Source organism: Porites lutea, chromosome 14, assembly GCF_958299795.1.
Source record: "Porites lutea chromosome 14, jaPorLute2.1, whole genome shotgun sequence".
Lineage (NCBI taxonomy): Eukaryota > Metazoa > Cnidaria > Anthozoa > Scleractinia > Poritidae > Porites > Porites lutea.
This window is the reverse complement of record NC_133214.1, coordinates 1272436-1290562: the sequence shown is the minus strand read 5'-3', so window position 1 is coordinate 1290562 and position 18127 is coordinate 1272436. Positions and strand designations below refer to the sequence as shown.

General features: G+C 39.0%; 1 protein-coding gene across 1 annotated transcript in view; it reads left to right on the top strand.

Moving 5' to 3' along the window:
• Positions 1–1316: 1316 nt before the first annotated feature.
• LOC140924113 (uncharacterized) overlaps positions 1317–18127 on the top strand; it is a gene marked incomplete in the record, with an annotated part of 20081 nt that continues 3270 nt past the window's right edge. The window contains 18 exon segments of the mRNA XM_073374129.1: positions 1317–1587; positions 4949–5077; positions 5934–6020; positions 8011–8159; positions 8294–8356; positions 9588–10249; positions 10950–11016; positions 11420–11526; positions 11608–11677; positions 11922–12014; positions 12402–12494; positions 13038–13088; positions 13863–13940; positions 14350–14385; positions 15224–15367; positions 16202–16382; positions 17058–17106; positions 17311–17662. Coding sequence (XP_073230230.1) covers positions 1551–1587; positions 4949–5077; positions 5934–6020; positions 8011–8159; positions 8294–8356; positions 9588–10249; positions 10950–11016; positions 11420–11526; positions 11608–11677; positions 11922–12014; positions 12402–12494; positions 13038–13088; positions 13863–13940; positions 14350–14385; positions 15224–15367; positions 16202–16382; positions 17058–17106; positions 17311–17662 — 2448 coding nt within the window.

Here is an 18127-nt window from a genome sequence, read left to right as displayed (position 1 = left end):
AAAAATTCAATACAGGAAAAACGATTTGCAACGCCTTTTTAGAGTTGCAGGATTCTTGATTTTGCAGGTTAGTAACTAAGGGGGGAGGGATAAAAACATTTCACGCATTTTAGTCGCACCGTCGATAAGTTTTACAGTGAACTCGCTCACTTTCCTGCAGTGAAAAATTAATTTGAACTACCAAATTGACCAAAATATCAGAAATTTAAATGTAAGTCATCCTCGGGTGCCCTTCATACTATTGTCTCTAAAAGCCCTAGGTAATGACGATAACGCCCCTCTTTTCTTGATCAAAATAATTATTGAGCGTTATTTTTTATCTTATCTGACCATGGGTTGAATTGTCAGTAAATTTGTTATTATTTTGACATTTTCGACATTTTCACCTGTCTTCCATCTGGTTTTGCCTTGCGCGCAATTTTCGCCTCTGGTGTAAGACTGTTAATATTCTCCAACTGATTCTGAGAGCCTAGGGGGATAAAAAAAAGTTTAAAAACCTATCCATGGAAACCATACTTGCGGACATCCACCATTATTCCTCAAAAAGAAGTGTCATCAACATGGATCATTTACAGACTATAAGCCCCGTGCAAACGGGACGCAACATTTTTGGCCAACAACTCCCAATGTTGTTGGGATTGGGAGTTGTTGGTTCACCAATTAGGAGATAATTAAACCTGACTTCAGGCTCCAGGAGAACGTTCTACGATAAGTTTCCCCGGACCTTTTTTTCGAGACGATGATAATAACCCTTGCCGCCGACCTACAATAAAATTTCCTAGACGATAATTTATAGCTGGCTAGTCGTTGCCAATAGGAATCCTGGCACTGATGAATGTACTTATGTAAACAAACAAAAAGAGGAAATATCAAAAAAAAAAGTTTATAGATCTCAAGTCGTGTTTATTATAATTTAATATCAATAATTATTTTTTGAAGTGAGCTTCAGCTTTCCCACTCAGTAGCTGCATGTACTCTTCAATTGCTGAGTTTCTTATCGTTCGGTTATCTCACTTTTATTCTATGGCATAAATCCAATTGTCAATACAAAGGTAGTAAAGTTTCGAATCAGGAGTGAGGATCCTTGCGCGGTCACGCTATATTTATAAGAGAAGAAACTTTGAATATTTTAGTAAGTTTTTAGTTTCATTTGCGGCGGCTGAATTAATCTCATGTGTGGCATATACATATATTTCTTTTTTGCTTTCAAACCAGTTTTCTGAAATAACATAAGGTATGTCATGGGGTTGTCACGTTAAAGGCGCGGAGTTCGTAATTTATCACGCACACTTCACGCATGATTAACGCGCAACCTCGGACCTCGATCGAACTGGCACACTCTTGAACTGTCCGAGAACCGAGCAGTGTCCAGTCTGATGCTTTCGATTCACATAGCGTGTATTTTACAGGCATGTTTGGATCTGTCAGCCTTTTGAACTGAAGCTAAAGTGGTCCTAGCCTGGTAAATGTGATGTTGCTGGCAACAGATGCCGGTGATGTTTTGAAAAGAGAGTTTTATATAGCGTGGATCACGGACGACTGGAACTGTAATGTCATCTCACAGGAGACGGCGGGATTTGTCTTTTGGTAAGTGAAAGGATTTTCGATCTGTTTTCAGACTTTTCGAGCTATTTGAACGTTGCATAAACTACCAATAACTTTGTTTTCCTCTAGTCCAATTAATAACTTTAAATCTCCCTGATATCGGATTTGTTTCTGAGCACTTCAAACTCATTTCACCCACTGGCCAACAAAGAACTTGTTTACATTAACAGTCCGAAACGCGCATCGTTGGTCGTCACCAAGCAAGAGAAAGATGCGCTGTTTGAAGGACGGTCACTTTACTGATTAAGTGGGTAGTTTGATGGTTACGTTTTTAGCCACACGATAAGAGCGTTCAGCATGCAATAAAATCATGGACGCACTACTCTCGCCACATGACCATTTAAACTTCTTGTCCGAGTTCCTGTTTATGTTCAGCTGTTTTTGTTTCATTTAAGTGGGCTACGCTTGTGGCGGATATTCTTAAAGACCTCAAACGACTATGTGGCGACTCGAAAATCATAAAATTCGATTGGCTGTTTAATCTTGATACCGCTAATAATGTATTCCCTTTTTCAAAAGATTTCAACCCTTAATTCTGTAAGATATTGTACAAAGTCTAATTGAAAGATTAAAAATCGGATATATTTTATCCTCACAGAATTTATTGTACGTAGCCACATATCTCAAACTTAACTTGAACTAAAATACTAGTAATGTACACTAGCTTCACGCTTCGTTCGGACAATCATTGGTAAAATAACTTAAACATTTTAATCTAGAAAATCGTTGATTTATTTATTCTAGGTATGAAAGTGGGAGGCAAAATTTCTGGTTTAAAATTATAAGTTATCCTATCCGATTGATGAGCTTTCATTTTACTCTATGCATTTGTTTACTTTCGGAAAACTCAACCACTCTATTAACTATCGAAAGGAAGTGAGGTGAAGAAAATTTGAATTGCTAATTTATAGTCTACTAAAAGCGAGACTAAATATATTTCCCAGTGTTCGGTTACGGAAATCAATATTGCAAAAGTTACATGTAGTTTTTAAATATATTTATTTAGTCCTTTTACAGTAAGTTAAATTTGATTGCCCTTCCTTTAGCGGTCTGCTAGTATCTCACCCCGGACTAGGGATTTTTTATACATAAACATTAGAGTAGAAAATAGTTGTCTTGTCCAAATACCACATTCTTTGTTAATGATTGTTTGCATACTTCATTATTTGTTTTGTTTTAAGTTATTTGTTTCTTATCGAACAAGATGGAGCCAGAAGATTCTTCCCTTTTGCATTGTCATAATCAGTATACAAAAGAATAGAGCCTTTCATTAATTGCTAATGTTATGATTCTATAAAAAAACGTTTACCCCTTCAACATGTCGCAGCAGTGCCATGAGATTATCATGTAAATTGAGAGGGGTGGGGGTCAGAAATCTCATACAAGATAATTGGTCAGAGGAATAAATGAATCAATCCAATCACTTCTTAAAATGATAGGAGTCAGAATTTTAATGTACACTGCAAATTTTATTTAGAATATAATATTGAGCAATAAATGGTGGAATGGACTCATAATATTATGCATAAAAATGATAACATCATAATATCTGTTTGAAATGAGCTGAATGTTTTTTTCATAATTTTTACCTTAATTAATAAGTGAAGACTTTGCATCCCTGGTGTTTTAATATTTAATAAATTATTTCTTTCTCTACAACAAAGACTTTTTAATGTTTAATGAATCTAATTTTACCTCTAAATTATATTCTTCACCAAAATAATAAAAACCTTAATCATATGGATTCTAATGCATTAAAGAAAGATCATATCGAAAGTGTTTAGAAGCCTGCACTCCTTTCAAAGGGCTTGCTTCTTAAGTTTTGTTTAATACAGTTCGCATACATGTGTGTTATCAAAATGTCTGCAAGGTGTGTTTAAGTCTGCAAAAAAATGTTATAAGTTGTTTTGATGTGGCTAAATGTAATTTAGGCAAAGTTAACCTCGAAGCAATGCTGGTCAGCTGTTTCCCCAGCTATATTAGGGGTGGCCCGATGTCTCTATCAGGGGCACCTCGTGACTTATATACGCAGTTGCTTGCTTGCAGTTGTTCGCAAAGTGTTGTTTCAATTGCTTGCTGTTTGCCTGCCAGTTTGTGCTTTGGTTTTTCCCATCCCTCCCTCCCTCTTGGTGTGGGCTAGGTAAGTATTGGGTCGGTAAGTATTCCACTGAATTGTTCAGTGTGACGGTGCCTGGTGGGGGCCGCTCGCAGGGTTGCCATGGATACCTCCTCCTCATGCTAGAGCATTGCCCGGCTCCACCAACTTCGAAGGCACCAACGCCCAAGCTCATCTATTGGTGATGAGTTTAATGCAGTGTTAATAGACTGAGCTAATTGCAGACATTCTTACTTTTGCAAGAGAACAGATAATTGAGACTAACAATGCAATGCTCAATTTGTTCAGTCTGTAAAGCAGCTACATGATACAGGTACTAGTATAGGAATCCATTCATACTTGACCCTTACTAACAATATATATAGGTCCCAATTGCCTGGGGGTCACAACTGGCCATAAATTATTCAGGTTTCTTATCCAAAAACAAGTGATAAAATTGATCATTTGTTAAACAGCATGAAGGTGTCTGCTTATTGTCTTAACACAGTCAACCCAACCATGTTTAGTCCATCCTTTGCCTTTCAGTTTAATCTTGAGTATGGCATTCCGAGCATTGCTTTTATTTTTTGTGATATATACTTTTGTTATCACACAGTCCAACCAGCCAACTCTCTGTCTCTTTCCCTGTACGTATTGTGATTTTAGGGCTGCATATCAAGCCCAACAAGTTCAGTGTGATGCTTCAAGCCCCAATATTGACATACAAATTCTCCAAACTGATCTCCATACATTTCTTTACAGAATTAGTTAAGAGAATTTGTTCAAAGATCAAAGCATTTTCCCTTAACTGGTCATTTTATTTATTCTCATAAACATTTTGATTTTCACCCCACTGCATGACTTTCCAAGGACAGTATGTATGATAGTGGATTACTGCGAGCTGACAAGAAGTGGCTTTAATGTGTGTTTAAGTATTTTTCTTCCACAGTTAGCCCAACCATTAATGATAAGTCTAAGCACAGACCATCCAGCCAGCATTGTTCAGCCCCTTATCATCCCTTTTTCCTGGTAAACCTGACTTTCAGCACAGTCTACCCAACTAGTCCCTTAATACCAATTTCACCTCACGATCATAGCAATTAGCTCATGCAATACCGTCTTCATGATTTTTGGTACACAGTCAACCCAATCATGCCCAGCTCATTTTAACCTTGACTGGTATCAAACAGATAACCCCAAAAATAGTAAGTTCAATGCACTGATGCTGTTTCTCCTAAATATTTGCAGCTTTTCAGCCTCTTATCCATGAACCTCTATCAAATCCAGAATTTCTGCAGAATGGTGTTAATGGAGATCCAGTGACAGTAACCAGTGATGCTTCAAATGCGTCCCTTGAACGCACCCATGAACAGCAAGGTAATTACCCTTTAAGCCCCAATATAGAGCGTTTTCACACACGTGGCCAGCATCTATGCAAATTAATTGGAACAAAATAAAGCATTTGCATAAGAAAAGAGTTCAACTCCCACAGGACTGGTTTGAGACACCAACATGGCCGCCGTTTCTTTGTCTTGGGACACCAATATGGCCGCCATGACGTCATGTGAAAACACTCTATCCACAGATAAATTCTCTAAACTGATCTCCTTACATTTTCTTAAGGAATAAGTTGAGAGAATTTGTTTAAAGATCATTAGTTTGCATGATCATTTTATTAATTCTCATAACTTAACCTCTTGATTATGTATTGACATTGTAGGGAGAAATTTGATGTTGGTCACTACTGAGTCATTGACCACCCTCAGACCTTTTTTGTTAATAGGTCCCGAATCCTAACCTGAGGGTGAGATGTGTCTGGTAGAAGTCTGATTCTCATATATGCTGCTGACCTTCCCTCAACATAGTTCATGCTGGCACTGCCTAAAATACTGTTTTAATATATGAGAAAATACTCCACTGGCATCAAGAAATATTGGAGGTTTTTATTGCTGGCATTCCTGTGAAGTTGAACTCAAGGGAATTCAACTTCACAAGCATGTTGTGGGTAAATATAAAGAATTGGGATTGCTTCTGGCCTTCTGCTTTCATATCGGAATAGTATCCCTGTGAGTACTGGCAGCTTATAATGTTGTAGAAAGGTGGGCAACATACGCATTATAACCAGGCTTTAAGAATACTCCATACCCTTTTGCGGGTAGTGAGGGAAGGTTCCCCCCCCCCCGGCTACTTTGGCCATGTAACATTATTGCTATTGTTCCATTTCTGGTTACAGTGCTTCTGGGAGCAATGCAGGAAGCTTTTGCCAGTAAAGTTCAGCACCCTAGAAAAGCAATGTCACTGTTTCTCAAAGCTGGAAAAGGTATGAATAAATTAAAATAAATAATAAAATTTAGAGATCAATATATCAATATATTATTTAACAGGTTAATTGATTTAATAATTAACCCATTTGCCCCTGAACCACTCGTAACCGCCTGTGCGGATCCACGTCCTTTCTACCCGTTGTGACGTCATCAGTTTTAACGGTCAAGGACAACTTTGTCCGCTAACTTGTGCAGAGTGAAGAGATCTTTCAAACCATACCAGAATGAGCACAATTCAGTCAAGGAAACTGGAGAAAGAGGCAAAAAACCATGTAACATTGACCTGAAAATCTGCATGAAAATCTTGTTCCATTGCCCACCTACCTTTCCTTTCACCTAATCCTAAGATCCTAAAAGCTTTCCTAAAAAATATTCCCACCAAAATGAAGCCTACTAAATGCCCAGCAAGAGAAAAAAAAATGAGGCAACAAAAGCGAAAAAAGAGGGGAGGAGAGTAAGCGAAAAGTAAAAAGCGAAAAGTAAAAGTTTGCGATAAAAGCTCACTTTCTACAGTACCACGGAGTGATATGTGCCATCTCGAATATAAAACGTAAAAACCATTGTCCACAAATGAACGGTGCTAAAACCGACACCAGAAGCCTATTATCCTCTGAAGCTTTCTGTAAATTAGCTTACAAATCTTTTCTAACTCAAACCGCCTCTATCCCTTGTAAAAGTCAGGAAAAATGGCTGACAGACTACAACTTTTGCGACTTTGAAACGATTGATTGGGGTAAGTCATATACCCTTGCTTTCCTATGTACCAAAGAATCTAAATTACGTGTATTTCAATTTAAACTTCTGCATAGAAAATTGGCGACGAACTATTTCCTTTTTAAAATTGGAATCAAATCTAATGATCAATGCAGTTTCTGTAAAGAAAGCTCGGAAACTCTTTTGCACATCTTTTGGGAATGCCCTTTCGTTAAATCCTTTTGGAATGAAATCAGTAACTGGATGAAAAAAAGCTCTTGCTTTCTTAACGAAGAATTCTCCTTTTTGACTTGCATAGGCCTCGTGAACGATACTACAAACCTACTTTTCCATCATGCACTTTTAATCGCGAGGTATCACATCTATTTCTCCAATCAAAAAGGCTTTAACCCTTCATGGGAACTCCTTTTTTCGAACCGTTCTAAATTGTCTTGATTATGAAAGACGTTATGCCATTAAAACTGGGACTTTAAGAAATTTCAATGCAAAATGGGGAGCGTTTATCCAGGAAAATGATCTTTAGTCTTTTTTCCTTTGTTGAGATGTACGGAGAACAGCAATCGCGCTAACTCTCTAGGGGCCCTTTCAGGACGTTTCTAGGCGGATAATCAGTAATCGTGCGTGGTGCGTGTGTGTGCGTGTGTGGGTGTGCGCGTACTTAAGTAACTTTCGCTACTCTGTATTATATATCTGGACTGTTAAGTAATTACTGTATAGTAGCAATGTAATCATGTATCTATATGCTTTATATGTAAGTAATGTAATTATAAAGTGACGCAAATAAATAATTTCAAAAAAATAAATAAATAAAAAAAAATAAAGTAAAAGTCAAGACTGCTGTGTCACTTTTAAACCCAAAAACTATGTCGAAATTTTGCTTTCTGCACATGCCCGAACTTCGCAAGCTAATATTTTGCATCTGGATCAGAAGGCCGCGAAGTGTACGACCTGTAAAGTGGTTTGTGGTAAGTTTTATCTCTTAATAGCACGACAGTGACCAGAAAACCACTCGACTAGCTTCAAAACGCGTTTTTCGGCAAAATCTCCAGGAGCAAATGGGTTAATAAGTTTTAGTAAAATAAAATAAGTCTATCCAAAGAGGGTGAAAGAAAAGGAGGAATTGGGAATGAAGATTGAGTGTGAAGCTAAGGAAAAATTCTCTCAACTGATTCTTTAAATAAATATATGGAGATCAGTGAGGAGAATTTGTATGTGGATATTGAGACTTAAAGGATTAAGTGAAATTCTTTTATAAAATGTAAACTCCCATAGGACTTGTATTGACTGGTGATGATGAAACTGCCTTGGAATGCTTTGAATCTCTTATCCATCTGGCCAATGAACAGCTTAATCATGTCTGCTCTGAAAAATCTAAGCTTCCTCCATTAACAGCAGAAGAGAGAGAAGAATTAACTTATAGGGTATGTTGATTCATTTTGCTTTCTACTTTATTACTCTTTCTTTTCTTTTTTGCCTGTCTTTGTATGTACTCTATTTTTTGTTTTAAACTTTACTTGAAATGGTAAATGGTCATTTCAAACATTTTCCAATACAGGATTCACTAAGAAGACGGGAGTCTTCGAGAGCGGAACCTGAACCCAGAAAATCCTTTACACATGTAATTATGTTATTAATTACCTTATCCAAAACGTTTTGCATTCAGTCAGTCAATCACATATGTCGAATGTGAAATAAGATGCCATCCTTTGTTCTTACACCTACTCAGCTGTGATTATTTCTAATTACTCTTATTAGGGACCTTACGAAACTATGATGGCGACGGCAAGGAGAACGTCAAAAAAACAATACGTTTAATGAGCAAAACAACAACTCTACATGTACATCACACTTTTTTGTACATTTCTTTGCTGTCCCTGCACAACAACGGCGTGAAATGACCACATTTTAGGTTTACTTTAGTACGGGAATGGCAAGGCGATAAATTCTACCATCTCTGTCTGAACTTAGGCGAGGCCCCCTCTCTTCAGCTCCAACCAAAATTCCCTTCTTTTAAGTAACAGGGCGAATTGGGATAATCGCGAAAACGTCTAAAAGGATGCAAAGCCTATTTTTCAGCGATGTTTTCATAGACGTCGCCGTTGTGGGATCGTAAGGTCCCTACTTAACTAATTTTGCAAACATTGTTCTTAAAGCCTGTTCATTTGGTAGTTTGTTTGTCCTTTTTTTTCTCCCATTCATCTGTCCATTCAATTTCCCACTTACCTTTCATTCAACCTACTCTGATCCACCCATTCATATAACCCACCATTTCTTGTACCCACCTATCCATCTATACATCTAGTCATCAACTAGACTACAAGCAGCCTCCCTTGTTTCCTAGTCCGTCGAGCAAAACATGCGAGACATGCAAATGACCACGCGCATGACTGAAGGCGCAAGACGGGGGAGGTCGTGTGCGTGGCACTCGCCTCTTGAAATCTGAAGAAAAAGAGAGACTAATCGCTGTCTAGTCATGGACCCATTCGCCAAAAATAGACCTTTTTCAGTTATGTCAGTGAAAAATACAAATTAAACCTAGCAGAAATTTCACCACCACCTGAAATATCACCCCTTGTTTTATTATTTTACATGTTACATTATACATTACCTGAAAAGAAAACAGGAACTTTACACACTTTTGTGTGACTGGATGTTTACAACAATGCTCTCAAACATACAACTGTCTGGAAATTTTCGCAATTTCCATCCAATTTACTTTCAAGGCTTGCATTTCATTTGTACATTGTACTCATCGGATTTTGTGTGTGTGTGGTATTTGTAGAGTACATTACTTGTCATTGCTAAATAACTGATATTTTTGCTAACCATACCCTTCTCTGTAAACTTAGAATTCACTGAAAAGGCAAGACTCCATTAGGGAGGAAGGAGATGCAGGCCACAATGAATTGCAACAGGAAGTAACAGACACTACCAAAACTGTAGTAAATGGATTCGGTGATACAGTAAACTCTGTGTACGAAGGCAGTGACAATATAACAAGGATTTCAGTAGACTGTGATCCAGCTTCAAACTCAAAGCAAGCTAGCATTGGACAAGAACAGGAAGAAAAAAGCATTGAAAATGGTGGAATGGAAGTTGTCCAAGCTTGCGATGAGTCAAATATGTTTGCAGTAGAAGAACAGTCAACAGAATTTTGTTATGTTGAAACTGTTGTTGAAGAAAGTTCTATACCTTCATCCGAGAGTTCCATGTCAGATTATGTTGGTAGGTCTGTGGCTTCTACTGAAGCTGTTGTGCAGGATTCAGTGACCTGTGTAGCAGAACTAGCAGAAGAGGATATGCAGATATGTGAACTAGTACAATGTGCAGAAACTTCTTCTGAGGACTTTCAAGTCGCCACAGTGGTAGAAAATGATGATATTGTCAGTGTTTGCAGTCTCGGCAATTCTGAGAATATTGTGCAAATGCATGAGATTGTCATGGAGACAGGCAAACAGCTCCTTGAGGAAGTCCCCATGAGCCCTGTGGAGAAAGCACTTATTAGAAGAGGGTACGTATGGTCTTTTTTTTTGGTATAATCTCAGTAAGAGGTTATTTAATACGAAGATTTCTCAAACTCGTTAACAACTCTGTGCCGTGTTTGGATATCTAGTTAGAAGAAGCTATTTGTTTTCTTGTTACTAAATTTCTCCTTAATAATGACTTTTGTGTTTAATTGCAATGTCAAACACCTCAAAGTTCGTCAGGAATACTCCTCCGCTACATCTCATATTTTCGACTCGTTTCTCAGTGTCTGATATGTCTTTTGAACAATTATTCCTCGAGCCCGAATGGGCTCTGAGTCAATAGCCCATGAGGCTAGGGCCGAATGGGCTATTGACTCAGAGGCCATTCGGGCTTGAGGAATAATTGTTTTAGTAAAATTCAACTAGTTGGTCAAAAATATCGAGAATAAAAAAACCTAAGCTAGTTAAAGCTAGACTTTGATCCTTTTTTGCCGCCAAAAAGCCTGCGCTTTTCGCTACTAGTGGGCTATAACATATAGCCTAGTAGTAGCTCAACCAATCAGAACGCAGCATTGATGATAGACCACTAATTGGATTTTACTAATAACCCGTTATGTCTCAATGACCCAGCTTATATACACTTTTGAAGTGCACAAAAGTCCTTGTATTTAAAGGCATTGTCCTAACATATATCTGGTTTTCCTCTCTAATTATATTTCTTCATTTCTTCTAAAAATTCAACAGGTATGTAGTGAGTGAGTTGCTTGACACAGAGCAGAGTTACATACAAGATCTTGGTCATGTTGTCACGGTAAGGAAATAATTAGTGAAATACATAACCTTTTAGAAACAGCCGACATTTATAGAAGCCACAACTAGTTTCTCCGCGAAATGACATCCGACGAACGAGCGCAGAAATTCCATACTGATGACGTGTCACCACCCAGATCTGGGTTGGGCTTCTAATTGGTCGTGCCGCAAGGTAAATTTGCTTCAACCAATCAGAAGTACTTCCAAGAGCTGGGTAGTGACACGTCATCAATGTGGAATTTTTTCTGTAGTCGTTTCTCGGACGTCAGTTCCGCGGGAAAACCAGCGGTGTTGTCGCGAAAAGTGTGCTAACACTTACAAACATTTGTATGAAATTGTGTTCCATTCACGGGGTTAAAGTTTGAAAAAAAGAAGATTTTCTTTTTTTTCTCTATTTTTTGCAGGGTTACATTCAAGAATTTTCATCGGCAGATGATCTTCCCGTTGAATTGAAAAACAAAGAAAAAGAAGTATTTTCCAACCTAGAAGATATTTATGACTGGCATTCGAGGTAGGTAACTTTTATATAGTTCGTAGGTCTGATCGTTTTTGTGAAATGAACGCTTTAGTGTTCTTTGACCATTTTTTTCAGAGATTTTTATGCTGATTTGAAGTATCGTGAAGAGGAACCAGACAGGATCGGTGAACTTTTTACCCAATCGGTAGGTAGATAACTTTTTTAAACTTTAAACTTCCACCTACAGAAAATTGCAAAATTTATGTTGTTACATCTGAGATAAACCATTTGTATGTTTGAAGGTGAATGTGCACGTGATTTCCACCGTGCTCACACAAGAGGAGTAAAAGATTAACGAAATGTTCGCATTTCGTAACTTTAAATCGCTCTTTCTCTGAATGTGTGATATTATTGAACGTCAAAGTATAATTGCTGATAATATTTCACAGGAACAAAGAATGGAGGAGTTGTACTCAGAGTACTGCAGAAATAAACTAAAATCGGACTCTTTAGTTCAGAAATATGCCGACACCTTTTTCAAGGTTTGTATCCATTGTCATTGTATAAAGGCGATTGCGGCCAGAGATGTAGTAGAAAAAACGAGCCCAAGTATTTTTATCATGTTTAAAACCAGCCTGCGTAGCAAGTGTTTCCGCGGGAGCTAGCTGCGAATTCGTTGTGGTGGGACAAGCTCTCCTTCCAGCTTCCTCGACCTACTCGCGCGGAAACGCTTGCTACGTAGGCTAATTCATAAATATGGCAAATATACGACTGGTTACAGACTGTGATAAAACGCGACGTGCCAGATTATTGATAAGCTTCATAAAATTATCTTTTAATACTGCAATCCTTGGGTCATGGATTATTTCGGCCAAAAAACTTGCGAATGAAACTTTTACTTTTGTGTCTTTTACTTTTACTATCTACAGAGCTGCAAGGAAAGGTTAGGACACAGGCTTCAGTTGGCTGACTATCTTATCAAGCCTGTTCAGAGGATAACTAAATACCAACTCCTTCTCAAGGTTAATTGTCATATTCAGGTTCTTAATAACGCTCCTTCACTTGTTTTCATCACTTTCAATGCATCTGTTTGCATTGCTGTGCGTTGTGATTGGTTGAAAAATCACGTACCACCTTCTCGACCAATCGGAGAAAACCCAGAGCCAATCGTGACTTTCGTGTCTTTCTCGTACACGTTTCCCGCGCTTGGCGCCCGCTTCATGTACTTGCTTCGAAATCTGATTGGTTCATTCTGTGATTGGCAAGAGTAATTACTGTTAACTCAATTAAACAAGACTAGGCTCAAAAAAACGGCGAAAATCTAGCCTACCCAAGTGACTAATCAAACCTAGCAGACTCCTTGTGCAATAACATGGGAATTAGTGATATATAGGTCTAAATGTCTTAAATGACAAATGCGATTTACTGGTTAAGCAGCTAATTCGTATTTTCCCCCTCAGATGCAACATCGTTCCCATGTTTCTCTCCCAGGGAGGGACACCCGTGGGAGGCGTTTGCCTTAGTTGCATCGTACATATCATTAATACAATTTTGATATAATTTAGGACATTCTGAAGCATCATGAGCGAGCAGGAGAAGACTGTACTCATTTAGAGGTTAGTAGGGAGTATTTGCGAGCGCAAAGTGATTACAATTAAGATAGCTCTTGAAACTGCGATAATATTGAAAAACCATCGCGCCTTTACAAGTTTTTTGAGTTTTCATTCAGACACTTTTGGAGGCGAAAGAGTTCACTAATGAGACGGGCAGCTCTTTTAGCTTGTTATTTAGCTTTACGGTCATTTCGCCTCGATTGATTAGCGCCCTGTTTTAGAACGAGGAATATTACATTTGAAGCGCGCCTGCTATGGTTTATGGCTTATAGAACGAGGAATATTACATTTGATTTTGAAGCGCGCTTTTTTTACTTTATGGCTTATAGAACGAGGAATGTTGTATTTGGAGAGCGCTAAATGACTCGGAAAATAGGTGGCGAAGTAAGCGTGGTGAAATGACCGATTACAGTGTTGCTCGTACTAAATGGCACATTTTTCCAAGGCTCTCTTACTTAAAACCCTTTGGGTCGGTTATATAAACGAAGTGTAACTTAGACCGCGGGTTAGAAAATCTTTGGACCTCCAGATCTCTTCGTTAGTGGGTTATTTTAAGAAGACACATGCTTTTCTAGTCTACGCCATATGCTTTCTTAAAACTGTTCACAATAAATGGTGTTTACATAAAAGCGTTCGGCAAACTGAAAATGAATTAGATCGCGGTCTTGTTAAACACTAGCTAAACTCCGTTGAAATAACTCGCCCTTTCATTTGAGACTGGAGCAAGTAGTTTTGAGAAGACGTTTTTGATGACCGCCTTTCTTGCTGTATTTGTAGAAAGCCTTGGAAGTTGCTCTGAGGATACTAAAGCGAACTAATGATATGGTAAATGTTGGAATGCTACAAGGATATGAGGTAAGCGTTATTATCCTTATTCAGTCAAACCTGCCGAAAGCGACCACGCCCTAAATGCCAAACTGTTGTGGTCAACTGTCGAAGATGGGTGCTCATGAGAGTGCTTTGACTAAGAAAACAGACTTTTATAAGAAATTTGACGTCTCTTAAAAGCTTAACTTAACTTAACAGACATGCATTATTAATGTGGCAGTTCGTTGACCGATCTTGGTGCCCGCTTTAGTTTTAACTTCGTACTTACGAAAATGCGAAATGTTTCGTTTTTTAAAATGGGGCTATTCTGGTAGGCGAGCGGCAAACTTGAACACTGGGCAGACTTGAATTTCGAGTCATGCAGGGCTGGGAGGAAGTTTTAACACTTGCCCTTGTACAACTCACGCAGCAGTTTCTCGTTTTTCTTCGCTTTAAGGTGAATCCTGAAGAGACTGGTGACCTTATACTTCAGGTAAGACGGAAGACGCCATTTTTTGTCCAAGTTAGACTTCATCCTTAGTGTCGAACGTTCACTGCATTGCCCTTTGATATAATTATTGCCGAATTCCTCTCTCGTAACTGGTTGCTTGATCATTTAAGCCCCAATATCCACATACAAATTCTCCAAACTGATCTCTATACATTGCCTTAAAGAATTAGTTAAGAGAATTTGACAAAAGATCAAAGCATTTTCCTTGGGTGTCCTGGGCCCAGTTGTTCGAAAGCTGATTAACGCTAACCCGGGTTCTATTTTTGATCCGGTTTTCCTTTCTTTTTTTTAAAAGAATTTTCTCGTATAATTTTTTTCTGTTCTTTTTAGAGCGTCCAGCTATCAAATTGTAGATAAAAAGAATAAAGCTGAATTTGGTTTTCAAGCTTTTACATCTGTATTCAAATTTTACACCAACCCTGGGTTATCTTAACCCGGCTTTCTGGTCCGGATCGTTTTCTTTATTCTCAAAACCTTTTCTATTGATAATGCATTGATGATTTTAGGAGAAAATTAACGTTGGTGACATTGGACGTTGGCGTATGAAGGCATACCCTACTTCCGCTTCACTTCAGGTGGTGAAATGATCTCATCCCGCCCACCCAAACAAATGTCAGCAAAAGTCATTTAGACTATGCCACTGGTGTCTACGTCTCTTGCTCTTTATCAAACAGTTTCCTGGCTTTTTTGATGCCTCCTTTTAATTAATATGTTAGGCCGACGGCTCAACGCCACCTCCTAATCTGACTGCGCGATCAGTTGAACTAAGATACGGTAACGATGCTGCCTTTAACGTAATACTTCCTTTGTTCTTGTTTAGGACGAGTTCTTTGTCGTTGACGGCAAGGCTAAAACAAAAGGCAAAGAGAGAAGAGTTTTCCTATTTGAGAAAATCATTGTTTTTAGTGAACCAATGACAAGAGAAGGTGGACTTCCAGCATACAGATATGTACATAGCATGAAGGTGAATATGGAGTATATTTACCGCATGCTGTTTCAATACGAAGTCTTTATATGGACGTTATCTATGATAGTTATTTATCATGTTTTTGTTTCGGAAGATAAAAAAACTGATTGCGCTGTGTCACCTAAGAGGTCTTCCCTTAGAGGCCATGGATAAAAATTTGCGCTGTTTTGAGCGAAGAATTATCAGCTGTTATGGAGGGCAAAGACCTTTAGAAAAAGCTATAAATAAGGGCCTATCGCCACGCTTTAATTTGCGCTGAAGGGAAACGGATTTCTTTTACGAATTGGAATTTTAAGTTACCGTAAAATTCCGAAAATAAGCCCCGGGGCTTATATTTTTCAAAGGCCCTTTTTGAGGGGCTTTTTTTTGGAGGGGCTTATTTTCGGAGAGGCTTATCTACGGAGGGAAATTTGCGTTTCAAAATCGATTGGGCTAGCCTTATAGTTGGAAGGAAATTTACCGTTTTGGCGTTGTTTTACTTTGTATTTTAGAGCAATTTTCCGAGTACAAGCCCCCGGGGGGCTTATATTTGGAGGGGCGATTTAACGAAGGCTTTTTTGCGTTACCGGTTTGGGGGGGCTTATATTTGAAGGGGCTTATTTTCGGAATTTTACGGTATAGGGAAAACTTACTTTCCTTCTCAATTGTGACCAGAAATGAAACGCTTAGTCGCTTCTTCAGAAGTTTCGGGCCCTAGGACCACTGGAATCGTTTGAGTAACCACAGTTAGTTTTGATTGGTCGCTGGTTTCCACCGTTAACCAATCATAGTTCTTGATGGTTACCCCAAAGGTTTTTGTAAAAGACTCTAGCAATTGGTCTTTTCTCTCAGACGAAAGGTATTGGACAAACAGAGTCTGTGGACAGTGACCCCAGCAAGTGGGCAGTCTGGATGAGAAAACTGGCAGGCGCTGAGATATATCTCCTCAAAGCGTCTTCACCAGAAATCAAGGCATTGTGGATCAAGTCTATTAAGGAGTGTCATGATAAGAAAAGACCTGGACTTCTAAAAGGTTTGGCTTTGTTTTCCCTTCTTTCTAACTGAGTAAGAAAACGTTCAGGGAGTATATATCTCAGTAACTTCCAGAACTGCGAAAAACTGAATGCAGTTCAAAAAAACACCTAATATTAATTCGCGAAATGCTGAAAAAGAAATATTATCTGGTGAAACAACACTGCTGAAAAGGTTTCACTATATATTTGAATGGGAACTCCGTAAATTTCGTCCCAAGAACGGGACCAAAGAGTTAGAAATGCATTGTGGAACTTCAAACGTTTGGACAGAAAGATTTGACCCGATTTCCATGCGATGAGGCAATGAGTTCATTGAAATAAACTTCATGAGTTGAAAGCTACACTCTTTGCTGCAGTTACGAGTGAAAAACGCGGTTGGGGAACTGGCTGTCTTTGGAGTTTAGGTTTGAAACTGGGTCAGAGTTGTGTCGAAGTACATTATGGGACTGTTTTGTGTGACAAATTTGGACCCAATTTCTTGCGCAACTGCATAAAAGCCAATGAAAGAAGTTAGTAATAATGACGCCCTAAACAGTCCCATAATGCAGTTCGACACAGCACTGACCCAGTCTCCGCCACGCAAACTCAGAGTGGCTAATGTGGACGAACAGACCAAGTTTACTTCTAGTCATCCCGACTAAGCCACTCTGGTTTGGTTTTTTGGATCCTTTTAGGCTGGTATAAAAACAGAGGTCGAAGTTTGGAGCAGCAGAAGGAAGCAGAGTAAGTCACTTACTGTTAATAATGGGTGAAAAGGGTCAATGTTCTTTTGGATTGTCACGAAATGTTCCTCATATTGCGAGCAGTAAAGTTGCGTGACATAGTTGCGTGACATTCCAAGAAACAGTTGTTTGGGAGAAGTCTAACCTTTGACTAAAGCAGTCAGAAACGTCTACGTCTTCTCTCGTGTTCTTTTTATTTTTCTAGTTCCACTGATGGAGGACAACTCAAGGTTCGTTCCCAGAATCAGGGCGGGTCATGCCGCCGCACAACTGTGAAAAGGAAAACATCCAAGGTTAATAAAACTGGCAAAAGAGGACGGGAGATGAACGCATCTGAACGCCTCAGGGAAAATATCCGGAAATATCGCACGGAAGAAAGACTGCTAGCGGTTGACCCAACATCCTTCCGTGATGAAAATGATGCTTGTGAAGGACTAATGAACGGAAATTCATTGACGAATTTATCTGTGCCCCAGTCCCCTTGTACAGAGATGAACACTCCGATGAAATTGGCCGAGATGTCCTCGGTTGAGCGGCGGTTAAAGCTGCAGGCTGAGGTGTGTTTGTGTATTAGTATCTACCAGATTTTGTTTGATATTCAGGCAAAAGCGTTTTCAAGCTCTTCTCATACAACAAGTAGTTGGTTAGCCTACGAAAAAAGCAACGCCAATACTGGTTTCCCCGCGAAATGACGTCTCGGAAACGAGCGCAGAAATTCCATACTGATGACGTGTCACCAACCAGATCTGGGTAGTGCTACTGACTGGTCGACCAGCGTGGAAAATTTGCTTCAACAAATCAGAAGTACTACCTAGATCTGGGTAGAGATGCGTCATCAGTGTGGAATTTCTGCGCTCGTTTCTGAGGCGTCATTTCGCGGGGAAACTATTGTTGGCGTCGCTAAGGGACTTGTCAGAAATTAGCAGGGGGGAGGGGGGTGGGAATTTTAAATTTGGGTTTGGAAATGAGGTGACCCATCCCTGCAGTGGGAGTGAAATTTGTTAACCCTCCCCTTGACCTTG